General features: G+C 42.2%; 2 protein-coding genes and 1 long non-coding RNA gene across 4 annotated transcripts in view; 1 reads left to right on the top strand and 2 right to left on the bottom strand.

The window, feature by feature from the left end:
• gfra4a (GDNF family receptor alpha 4a) overlaps positions 1-2,945 on the top strand; it is a 133,991-nt gene extending 131,046 nt beyond the window's left edge. Inside the window, exons 8-9 of the mRNA XM_034858537.1 lie at positions 2,368-2,373; positions 2,686-2,945. Coding sequence (XP_034714428.1) covers positions 2,368-2,373; positions 2,686-2,823 — 144 coding nt within the window. The 3' untranslated portion in view covers positions 2,824-2,945. The remainder of the gene's footprint in view (positions 1-2,367; positions 2,374-2,685) is intronic.
• On the bottom strand, positions 2,781-7,547 carry LOC117935918. Its single transcript, XR_004654846.1, has 3 exons — positions 7,235-7,547; positions 6,312-6,427; positions 2,781-2,864 (listed from the first exon to the last, which is right to left on the bottom strand). It is a non-coding gene; the product is annotated as an uncharacterized LOC117935918 (long non-coding RNA).
• An 8,251-nt stretch (positions 7,548-15,798) lies between these two features.
• The window catches only part of atrn (attractin), a 144,937-nt gene continuing 138,467 nt past the window's right edge, over positions 15,799-22,268 (bottom strand). For both annotated transcript variants that reach the window (XM_034857749.1, XM_034857748.1), the window contains exons 28-29: positions 21,840-21,954; positions 15,799-18,525 (exon numbers count right to left, since the gene is read on the bottom strand). In XM_034857749.1, the coding sequence (XP_034713640.1) occupies positions 18,401-18,525; positions 21,840-21,954 (240 nt within the window). In that variant the 3' untranslated portion in view covers positions 15,799-18,400. The remainder of the gene's footprint in view (positions 18,526-21,839; positions 21,955-22,268) is intronic.

Consider the following 22,268-nt stretch of genomic DNA (forward strand, 5'->3'; position numbering starts at 1 on the left):
GCCATAGTATAGTATGTCGAAAAAGAGCCATAGTATAGTATGACAAAAAAGTGATTAAAAAGACATAGTATAGTATGTTGAAAAAGTGGGAAACAGAGCCATAGTAAGGTATGTCGAAAAAGAGCCATAGTATAGTATGTCAAAAAAGTGATTAAAAAGACATAGTATAGTTTGTCGAAGTAGGGGGGAAAAGAGCCATAGTATAGTATGTCGAATAAGTGATAAAAAGAGCCATAGTATAGTATGATAAAAAGTGATTAAAAAGCCATAGTATAGTATGTCGAAAAAGAGAAGAAAAGAGCCATAGTATAGTATGTCGAAAAAGAGCCTTAGTAGATTATGTTGAAAAATGATAAAAAGCCATAGAATAGTATGTTGAAAAAGAGAAGAAAAGAGCCATAGTATAGTGTGTCGAGAAAGAGCCATAGTATAGTATGTCAAAAAAAGTGATTAAAAAGCCATAGTATAGTATGTCGAAAAAGTGATTAAAAAGCCATAGTATAGTATATCGAAAAGGTGGGAAATAGAGCCATATTATAGTATGTCGAAAAAGGGGGGAAAAGAGCCATAGTATAGTATGTCGAAAAAGAGAAGAAAAGAGCCATAGTATATTGTGTTGAAAAAGTGATTAAAAAGACATAGTATAGTATGTCGAAAAAGAGCCATAGTATAGTATGGCGAAAAAAGTGGTAAAAAGTGCCTTAGTATATCATGTTGAAAAATGATAAAAAGCCATAGTATAGTATATTGGAAAAGAGCCATAGAATAGTATGTCAAAAAGGTGATTAAAAAGACATAGTATAGTATGTCGAAAAAGGGGGAAAAAGAGCCATAGTATAGTATGTCGAAAAAGAGAAGAAAAGAGCCATAGTGTAGTATGTCTAAAAAGAGAAGAAAAGAGCCATAGTATAGTTTGTCAAAAAAAGTGATTAAAAAGACATAGTATGTCGAAAAAGTGGGTAAAAGAGCCTTTGTATATTATGTTGAAAAATGATAAAAAGCCATAGTATAGTATGTTGAAAAAGAAAAGAAAAGAGCCATAGTATATTGTTCGAAAAAGAGAAGAAAAGAGCCATAGTATAGTATGTCAAAAAGGTGATTAAAAAGCCATAGTATAGCATGTCGAAAAAGTGAGAAATAGAGCCATAGTATAGTATGTCGAAAAAGTGATTAAAAAGACATAGTATAGTTTGTCGAAAAAGTGGGAAAAAGAGCCTTTGTATATTATGTTGAAAAAGTGATAAAAAGCCATAGTATAGTATGTCGGAAAAGTGATAAAAGAGCTATAGTATAGTATTTTTAAAAAGAGATAAAAAAGCCATAGTATAGTATGTCGGAAAAGTGATTAAAAAGACATAGTATAGTATGTCGAAAAAGTGGGAAATAGAGCCATAGTATAGTATGTTGAAAAAGTGATAAAAAGCCATAGTATAGTATGTCGGAAAAGTGATAAAAGAGCTAAAAAAGCCATAGTATAGTATGTCGAAAAAGAGAAGAAAAGAGCCATAGTATAGTATTTTAAAAAAGAGATGAAAAGAGCCATAGCATAGTATTTCAAAAAAAGTGATTAAAAAGAGCCATAGTATAGTATGTCAAAAAAGTGGGAAAAAGAGCCTTAGTATATTATGTTGAAAAATGATAAAAAGTCATAGTGTAGTATGTCGAAAAAGAGAAGAAAAGAGCCATAGTATAGTATGTCGAAACAGTGATTAAAAAGCCATAGTATAGTATGTTGAAAAAGAGAAGAAAAGAGACATAGTATAGTATGTTGAAAAAGAGCCATAGTATAGTATTTTAAAAAAGAGATAAAAAAGCCATAGTATGGCATGTCGAAAAAAAGCCATAGTATAGTTTGTTGAAGTAGGGGGGAAAAGAGCCATAGTAGAGTATGTCGAAAAAGTGAGTCAAAAGTAATAGTATAGTATGGCGAAAAAAGTGGTAAAAAGAGCCTTAGTATATCATGTTGAAAAATGATAAAAAGCCATAGTATAGTATATTGGAAAAGAGCCATAGAATAGTATTTTAAAAAAGTGATTAAAAAGACATATTATAGTATGTCAAAATAGGGGGAATAGAGCCATGTATGTTACAATTAATTGGTTTTATTAGACAAACTAACAATTGTAGGGATAAAGTACAGCAATACAACTAAACTATTGGGATTTGGGTCTGTGATAGAACTGAGCACACTTCATCCCTACGTAAGGTTGTACCTCTTACGTGTGAAAAAGATATTAAAGAGCCATGGAATAGTATGTTGAAAAACCCTCATAGAAAGTTCATACCATGATATTCTTTATTGCTACGCTCTACCTCAGTGATGCTAAACACAAATTGTCAGAAAACATTGGTGGTGGTGGCCGAGAGGCAAAAGTAGCTAGCATTGAATTAATGGAGGACTGAAGTTATTCATTGCAAATGGGGGAATTGTTTACACGTACTTTATCTGTAGAGTGGTTATTATAGATAAAATCATGTGTGTTAAGGTTGTACAGTAGAAGAGGACAAACGGAATGTCATTAAACAGGTACTCTGTAACTGCTGATTCTAAATGTTTGCAGAGTATCTGGCTGCTAAGAGGCAATCGCTTGGCCATTATACTTACATCTCTGCTTCCAAATGAGTTGTTGGTGTGAAACAATAAATAAATGGATGAGTAATGCTAACGTGTCTGTTTTCTTCAAGGCGAACGAGAGACTGTGGGGCGACGAGGAAGAGTCCACTCTTCCCTCTCCGGGCTTGTCGGACTGTGCAGTTGAACCCCTCAGCCTGTCACTGCTGCTGGGACTCGGTTGGTTGCTCCTGCTGCTCTCCGACCAATAAGAGGCCTCAGTCACCTGGCCTCCACTGACAAAACTCCAGACCTGGGGGGGGGGGTTGGTGTGAGAGAAAGCCATTCCATGTAAATGACAGTGGGGAAAAAGGTTGATTGTCACACAAACCACACTTTGTCTTTTTGTAAGTCATGACTCTGATGAATTGTGCAGCCACACACCCTTAAGACAAGACTGGGGGCATAGACCAGGAAGTACACACCTCATTTCGCGTCTGTCCAAATAAACTCTGCTCATATGAAAATAACATCCAAGCTACAGAAGGGCCCTGGTGTACAGTGAAGAGACACTGAAGATGCAGTGTGCGGGAAACTAAAGAAATATTTTGTTGATGTTAAAGAAAGATATTAAATGTTAACACTTTTGTCTATGATAAACTGTAAAAGTGTTACACAAAATTTAAGGTGGATGTGTGTTTGTCCACATGCAGCACTCCTTAATTTAATCACACTTTTTTTGATACCAGGAATGTTAGATGGACACTATATAATCAAGTCAGACACAAATTGTTGACTGTTGTGTTTAAGTTACAGGAGGAAGAGGTTATTCTGAATTAAAAAATATATATAAGGGTCTATCAAAGACCTATGTTATTAGCTTATCATACATTTTGATTGAGTACATGTCACTTTCATTCATTTAGCTTTAAGTGTGACCAATCATGCTCTGTAAAGGGACTTGTGAGATGAAGGTGCTTACCCATGTTTGGACGCCAGAAGATTTACAGCATGTACTGTGAACAGTGTTGAGATCGAGGTTGGTTAACTGACAAGGAATGTGTCATTTTAAATCCTACCATTGACTATAATTATCTGAAGAAACACCCATCTGTTGACCTTCATTAGGACTTAAAATATGCTGGTTGCTACAAGAAGACCACATGAAAATGACACATTCTACTTTAAGTCAAACCTAAAAATAAGCTTGTGATATTGTTAATTCTTCCTGACTGATGTCCATGTTTTAAAGACCTTTCTTCTCACTTACCCCAGTGGTACTGAGACATGCAGATACTTGAGAGTTTGTCATTTTGAGATTACTGCTGCCTCCAAATACAATAAAGATTTTTTTCTTTGGAAAGACCTTCTAGTGAAGTTTCCTCTAGGTCTGCTTAATTATTGGACTTAACATTTCTGCAAAATAATCCATTAATTTCACGTAACATCTAACTTCTTTGGCCACATAGAATTTTAAGTCAGTGAACAGTTGCCAATTTACACATCTAGCAGGCATGATCCTAACCAAGTCCCATTAGCGCAGCAATGAAGACATTCTGTGCTGCAGGATAGAAAATTACCTATGTAGTGGGATCAACAGTTCTTATGAGTTAAAGTAGCATAAAACTGCTACAATTAATCATATTTGGCTGCTCTACATTGTTTATGCTAATACGTTAAGTGAAGTCTACAGTAAGGAATAAATTAACAACAATCTTGTCTGGAAAGACTCTTTTTCCCTTCAGAAGACATGCTGTCCCCAGTACAGGGCAGCAGCAAACATTTAAAAAGCTCTGCATGTCTAGCACCAGACGTAAGGGAACCAGGTTTTGCAATGAGAGTGTGTAAGGGATACCTCTGGTTTTCACAAAGCTGTCTCTTATCGTTGTGTCCTCTGGCGCCATGAGGTGACTGACCAGTCCGCTCCAACAGAATCCCAGACAAGACGTGTCACTTCCTGGAAATGAAGGCAAATTCTGGTTAAACTCTTGGTCTCCTGACAGGAGAGGAACTACTTGCCCTTTTTCTCCCTGAAGCAGCACCCCTGGCATTAAGTTAAAAGTCAATTTATCATCACACACACACAGCCTCATTTGTAAAGATTTGATACACTACAGTGTTTGGTATGAAAACATTAATGAATGAGACCAAATCTGGGTTTCTTCCTACATACTGTGACGCAGCTGAGGTAAAGCACATTGTAGCTCAGCGTGGATGACAACAAAGGTTTTAATTGTAGTAACCTTTTACAAAGCGAGACCCCGTGTGCCACCTGTGCTTTGCATATGGCGGCTGTAATTGATGTTAGTCGACGGCTAAGTGGGACAGAGCTCCTGCTGTCCCACATACTGTAGCCCTAAGGTCCTGTGGCTGCTGCAGACTGATAAAAGGCTTAAAATGGGACCACCAACAGGAAGCAGAGTACAGCGATGAGATCTGAAACTTTTCAAAATCTTTAACTGGGTTTCTTCATCTTCACTGGCTTGTGACAATGTTGGATCCCAAAAATTCTCATCGATCGATTGGGGGGGCTTTAATTCTACAGGACAGATGAAGAAATGAGAGAGGGGAGTGACAAGCAGCAAAGGACCGCTGTGTTGAGTACTAAACCTCTACATATGCTACTGCCTCCAAATACAAGAAAGATAATTGCATTCTTTTCTTTGGAAAGACGTTCTAGTGATCTTACTCTGAAGTACGTCTAGCAATTTCCACTAGGTCTGCTCAATTATGGACGAAAAAAATATGTACCTAACCCCTCTATCAATAAAAGATTCATGACGGTGGAATGGAACTAAGTTTTTTTACTCCACTATATTCAGCTACGGTTGCACAATATTGATTATGAATATTCAATTTGAGATTATTAAAAATAGGTGGAGTTGCAGGATTTGTTGCCAGTTCATTCAGAAGTTTCTTGAAGCCTTTTCTACCCGCTGTCTATCTTTGAGCAGTGGTGATTGTCTGGCTAGCTCGGCCGTATTAACTGCAAAAGGTAGTATTATTCACTCATGTTTTGTTTTGTCGTCTATTTCTCCACTTACTCTGTCAAAATATGCATGCGGTGACTGGCCAATAAAATGTGATCATTAAAGCGTTTCGAGGTCTTAATCGCAGAACGCAGTGCTCTGCAAAATAAACTAAATATTGCATAGTTGAGACACTTTTGATTTAATTTTGGGCAACATTTTGCAATGACGATATATCATGCAGCTTTACTTACTAGTTACTTTACACATCAATAGCATGATAAAGCTATAAACAGGACACTCATCTAGCTGCTAGGCTGAAGTGACGAGCAACTGGAGGTTTTTTCCCTCTCCATAAAGTCTTAAATGTAGGATAGAATTTAATGAGGATTGCTACTTTCATTATATTTCACATCACAGTATCCAGTAACTTCGCAAGTGCAGATTATAGACAGGCAGTGTGATAGTGTGGAATAACCTACTCAATCTGTAAAGTGTCTTGAGATCGCTCTCGTTATGATTTGATACTCTAAATAGAATTAAGATCAATTTCCAAAAGATTTTTTTTTTTAGCATGGGTGTGTAATCTTATGCAAGCCACTGTAGCTAACTCAGAGCACCACGGATCAGAAGTATTGCTGCATAGTTTAATAGGGCCTCCTCCACCTTTTACCACATTATATCAAGGTAAAAATAGCATTATCAAAAGCAACAAGACCATGACTGATGTGAGCAACGTGCTACTGGCCTCAAAAAAAGACACACAAGTTACATTCTTATTTATATATTACCTTAATATCGGTTGTTCTGGCCTTTATCCTTCATCTTGTTCTTCAAAAGACATTTTAGGTGAAACTGACAAGGAGTCCGATTTCTTTTTCTTAGCAGGAAAGATAACTCGCCTTACCTACAAAATGGTGACAAAAATATAACAGCAATTTAGAATGAGTTCTCAAAGAACACTTGGACACTCTCACATAACATGTGACACCCTACAAGTGAGAGCAGTAATTACTATCAAAATCAATTACAGTAAATGGCAAAATGAGCAATGCCAAGTGAGTGCTTCTAGGCCCGAAACAGCGCTGAAAACCTCCATCACACAAATGTTACAAACCAGGAAGAAGTTGGAAACTCTGCTAAGGTGTGAGCAACTTCCTCTAGACAACACACAAAGCTGAAAAATCGTGAAATGTATGAACATCTCAAAGCGAGACTAGTGATTACACACTGCAACTTAGAACAGCCAGCACTCAGAAACGGTAAACACAACGTTAAATGCACGGTAGGCTACATTAGCATTGCAATGGTTAATGTGGCTAACATCTCACGGCGAGACTAATGACAACATAGCTAATGCAACTTTAAACATACAGCGCTCAGTAACGGTAAAAAAAAAACATTAAATACAGATTAGCCTACACTCCACGACACCAACAATTCAACATAAGCATTGCAAGAGTTTAATGTGGCTAACGTGTCAGAGCGAGACTAATGGGAACTTAGCTTCTGCAACGTTTAACATACAGCGGTCAGTAACACCAACGAGGCCACATTAGCATAGCAAGTGGCTAGCTTAATTGGTGTTAGGTAAGCTAACCCGATATCATTGCTTCACTACTGATGAACATAACTTACTAAAACAGTTCCTGAACATATACTGTATATATATTCCCCCAGACACGGATAAGCATTAACCGTTGAAGGGACTCACCTAAAAAAGGGAGCGTTTGCGTGAAACAAACTTTCGTAAAACTGGAGGGAGGAAGCTAACCTCATACGCCACATTCTCGTGTCACCAAAGAACTCGACGTTGTTTCGTCATAGCGCGAGAACACGTCCGAGGCAGATTATTTACTGACGTCTATTTCGCACTTTACCTTATGATTAAACGTATTTTAGGGTATGGGGTATGATGTTTAAGCATGATGTATTAAGAGAACTGTTAAAGTCGATTATTACACAACCACATGAGTCAACTATGTCAAATCAAAGATGGCGCAGGATTTCGTCATCGTTCACTAACTCCAGTGTTGCTTAGCAGCAGTGCCACCGGTGGTCTCTGCCTTTCTGGCGAAACTAATGTGTTTTATTGTTATTGTAAATCGACCGACGTGACGACATCGTTTGTCCAGGTTCTGTTCTATCCATGGCCGTAGTACACAACAGTCATGAAAGCCAGTGTGTCCCCTGAAGTGTTAGTTGAAGACCACTTCGTTGCTGCTGTCTGTCTGTGGTCCTGTTTCCACCCCCAATTTGACTGCACATAAGAAAGTTAGTGAGACGGAATTGAAATTCATCTTGACCGCTTTTGTTCATATTTCCCTTGCCAGACCTTCCACAGCGATGATTTATTGGCATTTCTTTTAACCAATCACAATCATGGCCAGTACTAATGGCCTTTTTCCATTAATGGTACCTGCTCGCCTCGACTCCACTTGACCTCCTTTTTCCATTGCAGATTGGTACCGCTGTGGCTGGTCGTCTTGGCGACACGCACACACACGAAAGCGTGTTGCCACAGTCAGAAGGCAAATTAGTTTCTAATGGACCTGGAGGAAGCAAATGATGACGCAGTGATTAGTGACAATTCTCCCCGACCAATCAGTGGTCTGCAGGTTTTCACATCGCCTCAGCTGGCTTGGAACCTCGACTGATGTAGTACTAAAAAAGTACTTGTTGGCAGGTACCAGGGACTTTTTTGACTGGCAACACTTTCGCAGCAAATAACTACATCTAAAGTGTTTAAAGACTCTATTTGTCCGTTTATTTCTACAACAAAAAGGTTCCATTACCTTGTAGCTCATGTTAAGGCATTGTAGACGACGTTTTTGCAGATAGTCTAGCTAGCTGTCTAGATTTACCCCGCAGAGATCTGAGGACCAGTTAACCATGGTCCTCAGAAATCTACCGGAGGTTAGAACGCCAACACAAAGACAGAGGACGGGGACGGGCGTCTGCTGGGGATCATGCGATGTGATCAAAAGCTCTGGAACAACTGCTAACTGGGCCTTGCGGCACAATCACTTTAAATTCTCCATCAGATAAAGTTTTGAAAGCCTTACCTTTTGCCTTACCCAAAAGCTAACTATTCCTAGAAATAAATTAGAGCCCTGTTGTGCTGTTAGAAACATCTTGCATAATAATATCTGTGATTTTAGAAGACACCTGTTTGTGTTTTGAAGTACCTCCGGCACATCAGCGAACAGGTTTTCTTTCCAGATATGGATTTACTGCAGCCTGAGTGAAACCCTTCAACGTAACAAGTAGTGAGGGGAAAAACATCATGAGTCACAATCTGACAGCTCGCTGTCTAGGACGAAGCGGGGGCAGATAGATTGTCCTCTGAGAAATGTCGACTAATTGTGATAATGTGTCTAATGCTGTCAGCGAGACACGACAGAGAAGACAAAAAAACAAACGTCTGCAGCGAGGAAACACAGATGCAGCATTTCCGGGAATTACATATCATGGTAAAACCTTCGTTCAGCTAATTTAAATATTTTTTTTTAATTTTTTTACAGACGACGTTATTGCCCCCGACAGCTCTGCTGAAAAGACCACTGACTCCAAGCTGAGGAGAGATAATTATATTAGACTGCTTGGTGAAAGCAATAAAGACTAGATGGCCGGAAAAATGGGCAGACGAGTGTAAACTGTGTAAACAATTTTAGCCTACTCGGGATTACACTCGAGAAGGTGGGGGGGTTTCATGAACAGCATCCCCATGATGGGGGAGGGGGGGGGACCGGGCCGGGCCAAGGTAAGGGAGAAAGAAAGAGAAGAAGGTGATAGGAAAGGTGGGAGGTAAAGACAGGAGGAGAGAAAATGAGTTGGAAATGTGTGAGGAATGAAAGAGAGAAGACCGAAGAAGTTGAAGGGAAGGGAGGAGGAGGGAGCAGTGAAAGGAGAGAGAAGCTAGAGAGATCAGGGATGAAAAGAGACAGCGGGTGATACTAGGAAAAAATTAAACCGAAAGAAAGAAGGACATTAAAAGGTTGGAGGAGACAAAAGGAGAAATAGTGAAAGATTTAGAAAGAGGGAGGAAGGGAAAAAGAAAGCATAAGGGGAGAGATGGAAAAGAAGAAGAAATTTAAAGGAAGGAGAGAGGGAAAAGTGAACAAATGGAGAGGCAGGAGAGATGAGGGAGGAAATGAACTGGGGAGAGAGTGGGTGACAAAGTAACATTTGTTGATGAAAAGGCATGGGAGAAATGGAGAAGAAAGGGAAGAAGAGAAAAGTAGGGAGAGGTGAGAAAGAGATGGAGGAGAAAGTGGTAGGAAAGAGTAACGGAAGTAAAAGAAAAGGGCGTAAGACAATGTGTGAGAAAGTGAAAGAATAAGAGTGTAGAGAGAGTGAGAGAGGAAACAAGAGCTAAAGAAGATCCAAAGGGAAAGGGGGAGAACAGAGTGAGAGACAGAAACAACAAGAGACATGGGGGGGGGGGGGGGGGGGGGGGGGGGGGGGGGGGAGAATCTGGGGATGAACGCAGCAGACACTCAGCCTCTCCTGGAGCCGATTAGCTCCAGGGCTCGCGAACATCAACGGCTGCGTTAAAAATAGCAGCCATTATGTGGAACAGGCCTGGGGACAAGTGGATTCACAAATAATAATTCTCCACATTTGTTGTGCTATCCTACTGGGTGCTGCAGACGGGCACGGTGTGTCACATGTGACAACCAGACATCGGGGGAAACTTTGTGTCTCCCCCTTTTGATGCAGAGTGAGCCATCGTGACACCTGCTGAGCAGTCTGACTTGGTTCAGATGGGTTCGTGGTGGGGGGGCATGAACTCCAAAAAGCAACGGTGTTAGACCTAAACTTCCACTTCTACATGACCGATCTTAAAAAACAACCACCTAATAGCCATAAAATTAAAAAAAAAAAGAAGAATTTTACTTCCCTAAAAGGATGAACCTTACCATCTTGGACACCCCATAAAGTTTCCTCTGCTGCCAAATAAAAACCTGAAATGTGTTTCAAACGGAATTTTAGGAGGACCATTAATGTTCCTCGGTGGGTTTTAGCATTTGATTTCAAATTGCCCATATTGTGCTCATTTTCAGGGTTCATAATTGTATTTTGAGGTAGTCCCAGAATAGGTTAACTTGGTTTCATTTTCTAAAAACACCATATTTGTGTTGTACCGCACATTGCTGCAGATCCTGTGTTCACCCTGTGTGTTTAGGTCTTACTATCTTTGTTGGGAGCTGCACATTCTCAGTAGCTCGGTAAGATCCCATCAGCTAGATAACTCTTTCTCCAGCTATGGTCAGTCCAAGGCAGGATCAGCTGGCAGACTTCTTCTAGACCAGGGCCACTTGTGGAATACCTGCAGAACAGGGACAGGAAGTAGGTCTTTTGGAGATTATGGTCAACTAATGGGTGTTGGATAACCATTGAGAAGGAGCTAGCATGTAGCGATACCAGGCTACGGTTTGCCACCTTGTCTTGGCTAGTGACGTAGAAAGCCGTGCAGATGTTGAACAGCTCCCCCGAAGACTGAAGGCAGACGACATTCAGAAACCGGATCTCACACAAAACAGCATGGATCTTTTTTTTTTCCAAGTTGGGATGCGTGGTGGAATCCCCAGAGACGCAAAATAATACCCTAAATCCCAGAAAAAGTGATTTTTCTTTGATAATATGGACGTTTTAAATATTCCCTGAACTCCACCCAACGTTACACATTGTGATGTGAGCACTGCAGCCTCTAAGGGCTGCTAACGTGGTCAAAGAAAATCTTTCGATTTCTAGTGTACTTACCGCAAACTGCATATTACGACGCCCCACCCTATCTGGCAGACCCGGGTAGATTCAAATAAGCACTACAGGAGGTGGTAGAAATAGTTATTAAGGCAAACAACAATGGGTGGATTTTCACATTTAATAATAGACAAAAATGTTCTGTCATTTTTTTATGTACATCAGTAATTACAAGTCCAGTATGCTATTATCCTCAACATTTACATGTAGTTTCATCAGCTTCTAGTAATGCTTATTTATCGTCACACTGCTGTCTTACATACAAAATATGCTATATACTGCAGTCACATTTATAAAAGCCCGGAGAGGTTTGCCCTAAAGGAGTTCTTTTTAAACCATTCAACAAATTTCATTCACAATACTTTCTCATTATTTACAAAAAAAGAGCAACTGCTAAATTATACATATTAACAAATCACTTCCTCAGTATATATAATGCCACTATACAAAGAGAGAGAGAGAGGAAAAAAGGAGGGTAACGCCTGATTTTACAATGACCTTATTCCGATGCTTTAACCTGTGTATTAAAGCATTTTAAATGCATGTTAAATCTGCCAGTGTTTGAGGGAAAAAAACGATGTGTATTGTGAATATTAGGAAGATCTCCAGTAGGTAATCACATTTTATAAATATGCAACGGTTAATACAGAGATTAATATACTGAAATAAGGCCACTGCTAAGTTAAAGCGCTACCCCATAAAGTTTGAGGCTTAGAACGGGTGATTCGGAGGGAGTTGATCTCTTTAACTGGTATTTGTTGGGTAAGTTAGCTCGATGGCAGACAGCGGACGGAGTTCCTACACATTTCCCTTTGCAAACTTTCCCGCTCCCTCTCAGATATTTTGAACTGCTCGGGGGCCCTTCACACTCGGGCAGCTCCAAAAGTTGGCGAGAGGTAATCATCTGGAAAATCGGAACTTTAGGGCATAGGAATCCTGTAGTGCAACATCAGAACAGTGTACACATGTTAACCAACAGGGCTGGGTTCGGACGTCTTAAACTGAAAGGAAAAAAAAAATCAGGCGGTTTAGTTTTAGGCCCTATTTTAACGAGCTACGTTTGAGATCAACCAATCAGAAGTCATCTCCCATTACCTTTAACAGCTAGGAGCATTATTATTATTTGTAATCTTTTGCATGTGTGTGTGTGTAACAAGCATAGTGTGCGCACACTGTGCATAAGCCTAGGCACATTTCACTAATTCACTGCTAAAATAACTAGGAAATGCTGCACCATTGACTTTAGACCAGGTTTTCGTTGGTCAATGGTGCGATCACTTCCCGCTGCCTCATGACAGCCATACGCCCAGAATGCACCTGAACACACCTCCCTGGAAGACCAGCACGCCCATGGGTGCAAAGATGGGCGCAGGTGCATTTGCTATTTAAACAGCGTGGGCTGATCTTAAAATAGCAAAGACACTTGTCTCTAATAGGACCCTAACTTTCTCTGGACAGGGCAAAGGTTTGTATTGTGCTCTTGAGATTTGTCACTTCTGTGGGGGTCTCAGTTAAGAAGGCTGGGACAACGCTCTCTATTGCAACTTATGATTTAAAAAAAAGAAATAAAAAAAGGTGCACTGTTACATTCAAATTGTGGAATTTAAACACCCGGCATTCACATGTGACGTTTTCTGATGATGTGAACCGAGCTGAACCTTGAGCAGACATGACCAGTCAAAGCCGTACTGGCACCGTGTTCTTCCACAACACGGCACGTTCAAATGAAAGCCATTGATCATGTGTTGGAGGTCCGCTGGTTCACACGCCAACAAAGTAAGAGCCTGTCGGATGCTGCTCTCCCAAAAACAGCTTTTTGTGTCTGCTCTGCTTCTACGGTTACACCATGCAGTGATTTAAATCGGTCCGCTGATAAAACAGCATGTTGTTGTGTAGACCAAACTCAGCGACCATTGCAATGCATTGCATATGGCTGCTTCACAAGCAGTTTGCATCAGCACTAACCCTTAAGGTACCCTGTGGAGCTTTTGATGAGTGGGCCAATATACATTCCTGGCACTATGCCACTGATCTGCAGGTGGTAACAATGTAATATTGGTGGGAATGTGCAAAGAAACCCAGCAAGGCAGGGAAGAAGAAGACTGATAGCAAATGAACATGGATGGAATGGAAAATAAAAAATGGCTAGATGAGGACATTGGTTGTATGTTTGCTGGGATTCCAACAGGCGCATACCACACGAGGGGGGGTTCCACAAGCCGAGCGTTTTGCCTGCTGATTTGCAGACTTTATTGTTTTTGTCATTTTCCCTGAATATTTGTGCTTCTACGATAAAAGCAAGTAGTCTACATAGTACAATGGTTTAGTCCGGCTAGGAGCGACATGGATTAAAGATTTAGGGTTATATTGTTGTTAAAATAGTTTGGTGAGGTTACGATATTACACGTCGGATCACGTCACAGATGCACCTGGTGGAATTTAGGAGTAAAGTCGGATTTGTGCCTCTGCGCAGAGCGTACCCCGTAGCCCACGTAAGTGGTCTGAAGTTTCTACTTGCGCGTTGAGAGTAGCAGGGACAGAGTGTCTCACTGTGCATTCTGACCCTGGTCGGAGATCGGTGGCAGGAAAAATTAACCCATGATTTCATGTTTGTGGAGAAGGAGAACCTGGAAGGCACCAAGATTAGGCAACGGGCGACGTTGGGAGCTTAAAACACCACTGAGCATTTTTAGAGACATACGTGTCAGGCTACGGCGTAGGCTCTGGTGTGTGGTCGGTATCTCCACGTACCTACGTAGGCCTACGTAACCACAGCGTTGATTTAACGCGGAAGCATAAATCGGCCTTAAAACGAGATTAAATACAACAATGCATTTTAGCGAGCAACACAGCTGGGATCCGGCTGAAAGCGTTCAGTAACAAGTCAAACGAAGCCGACATCTGAAAGTAGCCTACAAACAGGATCGTAGGAGCAAGACTAAACTCAAGTTCAGCTGGAAGCCAAAGAAATATTAAGAGCTAAACACAACGTGATTTCTAGTCACCAGCAATAAAACACAAGTCATTTCAGCAGAAGTAAGGATTTGATCGTCAGCCTGCGGCGATTTCCTGCATGTCTCCCCCTTTCTTTCCCCATTCTCACCTAGGCGGACATGCCCTAAATTATCTAACAGATTTTGAGTCACATTGTCTAGCCCTGCCGTAAGTGGTCTCATTTAGTCCCAGCCTGACTGGTGTAACACAACTAAAAGGACAGTGTGGGAGGTGTCAGTCAAGCACCTTCTGTGGACGCGTGCACATACCTGAAAAGACACTGAATCAGCCAAAAATAAATGAAAACGCCTGTGTGGGAGGCCCACGGGTGAAAAGTTCCCCTGCATAGCCGTAATCGCTTTGGATGCTTTGAGACTTTGCAGACCGGTGTAGGAGCCGAGAAGGAGGTTGCTGACAACAGATTGGGGTCAAATAGTATTTGCAGATAATAGAGTTTGGGTTTTCATTACTCGGCCAATCTTCGAAATAGGTAAGCCTGGCCACACAGGACGACCTAAATACATTAAATAGTTTAGTTTGTCAAATCAATCAAAGGATATGGGTAAAAAACAAACCTCTAAGATGAATGTTTAGACACTATCAGACCCAGGACCTGCTTGTCTGAACCATCAAACAGAAAAAATAAAATAAAAAAGATTTTAGTTTGCGATGCTGTGGGCAGTCCTTGCATCTTTCTTGATATAATGATAACGAGATAGACAAGCTCTTGCATGGTGTGACCCCTCAGCCGGCACGCTGTCTGTGTTAGCCACTGAGCTGCCTCGGCACCACGTCAGGCCCCAGGGACCTCCGGTTTACACATTTACCTCGGCTGCACCGGCAAGATTTAATTTTACATTCATTTTCAGAAGGAAAGGAAAACAATACCCAATCATCATTCTTTGAGAAATTACTACTACAGTACATTTGAATCAGCCGTAAAACTGACTGTTATCCAGTGTGAAGAGTTTCTTTCCCAAATGAGATCGCTGCTTTGTGAGAAACTAAATAAAGATTGCAACAGAAGACGAGAGCAGTTACAGGATATTGTTACCGGTGGCTTGTTGTTTTGTTTTAAAGCTGCTGGGAGTACCACGCTTGCCAAATCTGGGCGTCCCATTAATTGAACCCGGCCAATGAGCCAAGCAGGTTAAAACAAAAAGGAAAGAAAAAAATAATTTTGCAATCCCCCGGAATCAGATATTGACGTAAGTGGTACCATTTCTGCTCAGAATGAAGAGCAGCTCCTCCGTCCAGCACCAGAGCCTTTTACATCCCTCCCTACAAGACGATTTGAAATTGAACACCTACCTAGCCTAGGTAGCGTAGACCAACGTAAGACGTCTGCACACCTGAGAAGAAGCGGAGCGACAGCCGTTCCTGACTGAAAGAGTGTTTAATAAAACGTGTTATGCAACTCAGGGGGACTTTTTGGGGGAGGTTTCCTTTGCAATTTGTAATTACGTGGACAACCAACCGTAGACCAGATTCTCTTAATAACAGATGATGACTTGTTGGACCATCAAGTCTTTGCAGAAGCAACAAAACCTGAACGGGGCATTATGGCTAAATGATGTTGCTCTATTGAGAAAAGATTTAAAAAGAAAAACAGATTGATAATGCAGAGTAAAAGTGAAGTGCCCTGATTCCTCTATGAACAGCACTGACTCCTTAACCCTCGCTGGGTTGGCTGAGTGAAGTTGTGAGCACATCGAGCTCTCTATAATTACAGAATGTCAACTGTGTTCATGCTTTCTGCTCTGACCTTTTCCCGGTGCTAAAAGTGCGCCCTTTAACCAGACGCTGAGCAGTTCCAGTATGCTGAACTCATGCGAGGGCCTGGAACTAAAGACAACGCATTCTTTAGGGAAGAAAGCGAGTTATTAAGTTGTTTTATTACTGTACTTCCCTGAGGGCGGGAAGTTAATGACTTTATGAAGCAAGAGGACATATATGTTATACTGTCCTATGTACTGGTGTGTGCCTCTGGCTTTAGTCAAAGAACCTGCAGGTGTTGTATTATGCAACTTCAATTTTTAAAAGATGACCATTAAGGACTAATCCAAGCCTGCTCTGATATTCAGTGCTGTAGAGGAAAAAAAGAAAAAAAAGGCCAGAAAGACAGATGTGACACCCTGATGCCCTTAAAACTGAATATGACTTGACATTTCAAAGCAACAGCTCTGTTTCCAACTAGCCGCCTGAGTTTTTTTTTTCTTCCTTTCTGTGTCTTCCCTCATTTTCCCCAGTTGACAAAAATAAGTAATGTTTCTTTCTAGATGGACCAGTGGTTTCAGATAAGGACTGTGAAAAGGGCAGGTAGAGCAGATATACAAAGGACCGAGCAACCTCACACAGGGAGCACAAAAACAGAGTAAGCCCAGGAGACCAGGCAACGAGATAATTCCAAGATTAAGAAAAATTATTTAAGAAAAAGCAATGAATGCTCTTGTTTCTTGTCCTTTTCTTGTTTTGTTTCTTGATTCAATACCCGAGGTCTTTCATGAGATGTGGCCAATTCAAAAGTCCCGCTTAACAAAAGGTGCATGTAAGGAAACAGACGCTGCCGCCTGCATTGTGGCTGCTTACTCTGCTAGTGTATGTGTGTGTGCTTCATGTTCAGAGTTGTCCGCCCGGTCCAGTTGAAAACAGCTCCACTGTGTTAAGTAGCATCAATATGAAGACAGACGTCACTGCTGCGGGGCCAATCGGGCAGCTGTAGATAGTTTAGGGACACGGAACAATCGCCGTCGAGCGGTAAAGAGGAGAGCAAGGGGATTTCTGGCGGCGGGGGACGGACACGCGTTGAATTTGGGGACACGGGAGCAGCAATTAGACGCTATGGATTTCTTGGGCAACGATCACAGAGGATGCTGAGCCGTTGCCCCGGCTCCCCTCTCGCAGATCAGCCTAATCACTTCATTCAATCAGAGTCACAAGATCTATAGGAAGCCTGTTTCAGATGGGCTCGAGGCGCAGGACTGCCAAAAGGACAATCGTTACACACGGGAGGGTTTTCTCACCACCAACCGCTCTGCTGTCTGTGTGAGAGCCGCGCGTGTGCATATGCAAATGAAGGAGTAATTGGCTGGAAAAGTTTCAATTTGGCGCTGGCTTACGATCCAGCCTGCCTGTCCGCCGGCGAGCCAGCGCGGATAAGGTGCTGCTGTGGTCTTGTTTTGCACTCGGCCATGCTTCCAGAGAGGCGGGGAAGGTGGTTGGCTCGGCAGCCAGTTGGCCACAGAGACAGAGGGACCGGAGCGGAGACAAAGCTTCAGACAGGCCACAGAGAAGAAAGGGGAAGAAGACACAGCGGCTGATTAGAAATGGGCGGGGCTCTTTGGACGGGCTCTGGCTGCACGGCTAGCCTCCTCCGGCAGATCGTCATTACAGGACGTCTGAACACGGCGTCAGCTCGCTCGGGGGCCAAACTGCACAAGCCTCCAGTGACAGTAGCCCTCAGTGCTGAGCTGTGAATGTGAAAGCAGGAGACAATGGGCTACAAATGGGTACAAGGGCCTGGAAGGTTGTTTGTTCTGTAGTGTGCGTGCGTGTGTGTGTGTGTGTGTGTTTGTGTGCAGTTGAACATGTCCAGTATGATCCTGCCTTCAAAATAAAATACAAAACCAAAAAAACAATAACTTAAGTAAAATAAAAAACATAGAGGGTTGCAAAGTCTCTGGATTTTTCAAAACTACGAGACGAGGATCTCTTCTAGCAGCAAGCCGCGGCCGCCTCGACTCTAACGAGGCGGTGCCGACAAAGGTAAAATGTTTTCTGAGGGGGGAAGGGCTGAAGTCCGCACCCGCTCTGTCCCTCCCTCCCTCCCTCCCTCCCTCCCTCCCCCTCTTTGTGTCCAGTTTTGGTCATTCTGTGCGCGGGGAGCCATAGTTCCCGTAGGAGGAGAGGGAGGGGAAGCCCGCTGAGGCTCCAGTCCACCGGACGGCTCGGCCCCTCACCAAAATGTTCTAGTCCTGCATCCCAGCATGCACCTCTGCCTGCCACAGCGGGGCTGGCGGGAGTCTCTGAAGGAGGGGGCCGAAGCGGGGGGCTGATGGGAGAGCATAGGGTGGTCGGGTGGCAGAAGAGGACACGTCGGGAGGGGGGGTGGGGGGGCTGGTCAGATACAGGTGGATGGCTGTGCAGTGGGCTGCTGTTTGCGGTTCCTCAGGCCTCCGGACTTCTCCTTGTAGCCCAGACACATCTGCTGGGAGACGTCCACCAGCGCACTCGCCACTGCCAGACCTGCACACACACACACACACACACACACACACACACACAGAAAAATATTTCAATTAGGTGGAGATGATGCAGAGATGTACATGTCATTGATTTTTTTTTTTAAGATCTAGACATAAGTGCTGTAGTACTCGAGATCGGTCTTGGTCTGGAGGGCACTTTTTGAAGGTCTCGGTCCAGTATCGGAATCAACCATATTATTACTCGGCCTTGTCTCGGTCTTGCATGAAGAGGACTGTGGATTTTATTTCAAGACCGGTCGAGACCACAACTTCAGGGATGATTTAGGTTGAAATATCATTACTGTGATTGGATGTATGACTTCCTTCTTCAAATGAAGCCAATAACTTGACTCATTTCTAGTTTGAAATGTGTTGGCGCGCAAACGCTTGGATGCGTCATACGTAAAACAGCCATTAGTTGCACATAACCAGACCCTCCTTCACAGTGCTCTGGAGGGGGGTCGGGTTAGTCCACACAGCGTTTTGGGATCAGAGACAAACATGCTCTGGTTTACTGGCATTTCTTTAAACCAATCCTAATGTTCTTGGGATTCTTGTGTTCCAGAACCCTTCTAATGTTTGATTATGTTACGTGTTGATATATCACGATCCCATTTTTAATCATTTAAATGTGAATGTTTGCCTCATAAACCCAGTATCAGCTGGGCTGTACTTTAAATGGGGGACTAACCACTGCAGTAACTGCACTGAAACTTTATTTCTTGTCTATTATTTTTTACTTTTTCTATTCCCTTTAGACTTTCCTAATTGATTTTCTTTTTGCGATTTGGTTTTTTCGGCCTTATGTAAAGTATTTTTATCAATACACAAAAAGAATTCACAACATGAACAAATCCCCTCCACCCACCCAGATAAAACCAAGAAAAGATGACAACAACCACAATATTCAAAACCATACAACTAAATTATTCCACAACAGAAAATGAACTGTAAACAAAATAAACATATGTATAGATGACAAGCCGTAAACAGATCATATATACCTCTCCCCAGCTCAAATCTTCTTAGGAGCCCTCCAGAGAGCTCAGGTACTCTCCCCATGTTCTAGTGTGGTCATCTAACCCGGCAAAGCGTTTATGTGACATTTATTTCAAATTTCGCCACCGTAGCCATCTCACAAGCCCTCTCACGGATTGACAACACCGCTTCATTCCTCCATCCTCTTAAAATAGTCTGTCTGGCTATCATTAAACGAGACTGCACCCAGCTTCTTATGTACTTATCTGTTCCGTTTAGGAGTGACCATTCTCCCTGAACAAATCATCTTGGACTGACTGCAACCTGGGTCCCTGCTTTCAGACACAGTTTATCATGTACCCCGGTCCTAAATACCTAGACTTTCTTATGTCAAGTATTTTAAAAGCCCTTTGTGTTTGAAAGATGTACAAGTAAACTTGCCTTGCCTGCAGTATTAGCCAGTATTTATTTTTCACTTAATTTTGTCAGTTTTTCACAACCACCATGTACACAAAGCCCATTTATAATTAGTGTGTAGGGTAAGATTGAGACACACACACACACACACACACACACAGGCAGTGCAGGCAATCATTCACTTATACCACACTTCATTAACATTTATTATTACTCTCTGAGCCATGAAATTCCAATAAACTCCATTTAACTCCAATGATTGATGCATTTACCGCGATCGAGAACACACAGCCAACAGAGAAATATTGGCTCCCGGGAGAGAATGATCACATCGTCTGAAATCAGACCGTCTGAGAGGCTTCAGTGAAACAGGCTGCAACTATTAGCTTGTGTCTTGATCTAAAAGTGGGTGCAGGATGGTTCAAAGCAATCAAATGAGGCACAGATACAAATCAGAGATCATCTACAGCGTTGACCTCCTCTTGGATGTTTGGAAAGTTAGGAGGGCGGCCACTTCTGGAACAAACTTAACTGTAAACAGATGTGCTGTGAGGTCGTGACGCTGACGACAGACAGCAGCCTGCAGAGTCAAAACGAACGCGGTTGCCAGATGGGAAACGAGTTCAAATCATTAGAACAGGAGACCCCGAGGAGATGGTAGGAACACTGCTAACATGGGCTCAACAAAAGCGGCCCGAGGGAAAGCTCTACTGAGAGCCGAGGCAGTTCATTTATGACATAAGGACTAGGTGGTAATTAATAAGGGCCGGGGGCATGCCGATGGTCTGGGGACTGAAACTGTGGGAGGCATAGAGGGTAGAACAGAGGAATCAAGTTGATTTGTTGTTTGAGTCCTTAAAAAAAAGATTTAAAAAATAACTAGAAAGAAAAAAAAAGGGTAGAGAAAGAAGACGACATGCACAGTGTGGTTGATCAGACAGACCCAGAGACCAACCGGGACTCCTGCATCACCTGGCCCAAGGTATTTTTACTACAGGATTATGCATTCAGTGAGCAAAATATGTAGTTTTATGTACAGTATGTATTTGCTCTTCCATGGTTGTTTTTCGTTTACATGCCCAGCAACAGCAGATGTACAGTACATTAGCAGTTAACTATCTCTGGTGCAATTACTTTTAATAGTGTGCTGTCCCTGAAATAGGTATAAAAAAAAATACCATCTGGGCCACAGGGCCACAATATTAAGTAATATGCGGGCTTAACCTTAATCCAGGTTGTTTAGTGATGATGGTACAAGCTTGGCTGCCTCTAAAAACCCATGTTTCCTTTTGCTTTCTTGGCCTTTTAGTTCACTTCTTGCAGTCCATAAAACACCGTTTTTCTGTGAATAGCTCTCCAGAGCGGATGACTATGAAAACCCTGCTCCCACATTGCAATAGGGAAGAGAAAAATGAAGCTTTACCAAAACAATGCCAACGCCCCTGCAGAGTCAGAAATACTGGCACGCAGGTCCCTTTCTGTCACCCTCATTGGTACAGGTGTTGATATGTATTTACGTTTCAGTTATCAGATTTTTTAAAGCATAAAATAGTTCTCCACTTGAGTGACGGACTGCTGCGGCAGCACAAAAATGACTGTTTGCCTGGTCAAGGCACGTATAAGCCAAAATGGAATAAATTTGATTTATGTATATGGCAGAAACAGATACTTCTAAGATGTGAATAATAACTAAATAGTGTTCCGCTGTTATGAAACCACCTTTACCAGAGGAAAACCCATTTATCTTGCTGAGATAATAGGAGCATCCGGGCTGTCTGTCACCAGATAAAAGCTTCATAAGACAGAGGAATCAAGGTGGATCAACGAAAGGCGTTGTAAAAAAAATAAATAAATAAAAGAACAAAAATCAGATAAAGACAGATGACGTGAGGAAAAGAAAAACAAGCGGCTGCGTCTTACCAGACTGTCCTGGAGGAGGGATGCCGCCGGTGCCCCTGGGTAACCGCACAAAGATGGAAAGCACGGCGGCTTTGTTGCCAAAGCAAGGCTCGAGGGCGATGGGTTTTGGGACGGACTGCGGAATAAAACAAGAAGCAAAAAACAAAATTACACATCCCAAGCCTACCAAATCCTGGTGAACACACGCCGTTTTCAAAGACATGGATAACGGAGGCTTTGCGGTTACTGTTGTTTGTGTCAGCAACATGCACAGCAACCACACAAAAACAACAACTTGATATAAACAGAATGATTTCCCTGAATGAATCCCTCACTGTGCACAATTTCATGACCGCCTGTGTAGAGCGCGGGCCGCGCCTGGATATCAAGTGGTGGCCCTGGGAGTGGAGATTTGTGTTGGCGGTGCAGGCTGCAGGCTTTCTGACTCAC

Source organism: Etheostoma cragini, chromosome 20 (assembly GCF_013103735.1).
Source record: "Etheostoma cragini isolate CJK2018 chromosome 20, CSU_Ecrag_1.0, whole genome shotgun sequence".
NCBI classification, from domain to species: Eukaryota; Metazoa; Chordata; class Actinopteri; order Perciformes; family Percidae; genus Etheostoma; species Etheostoma cragini.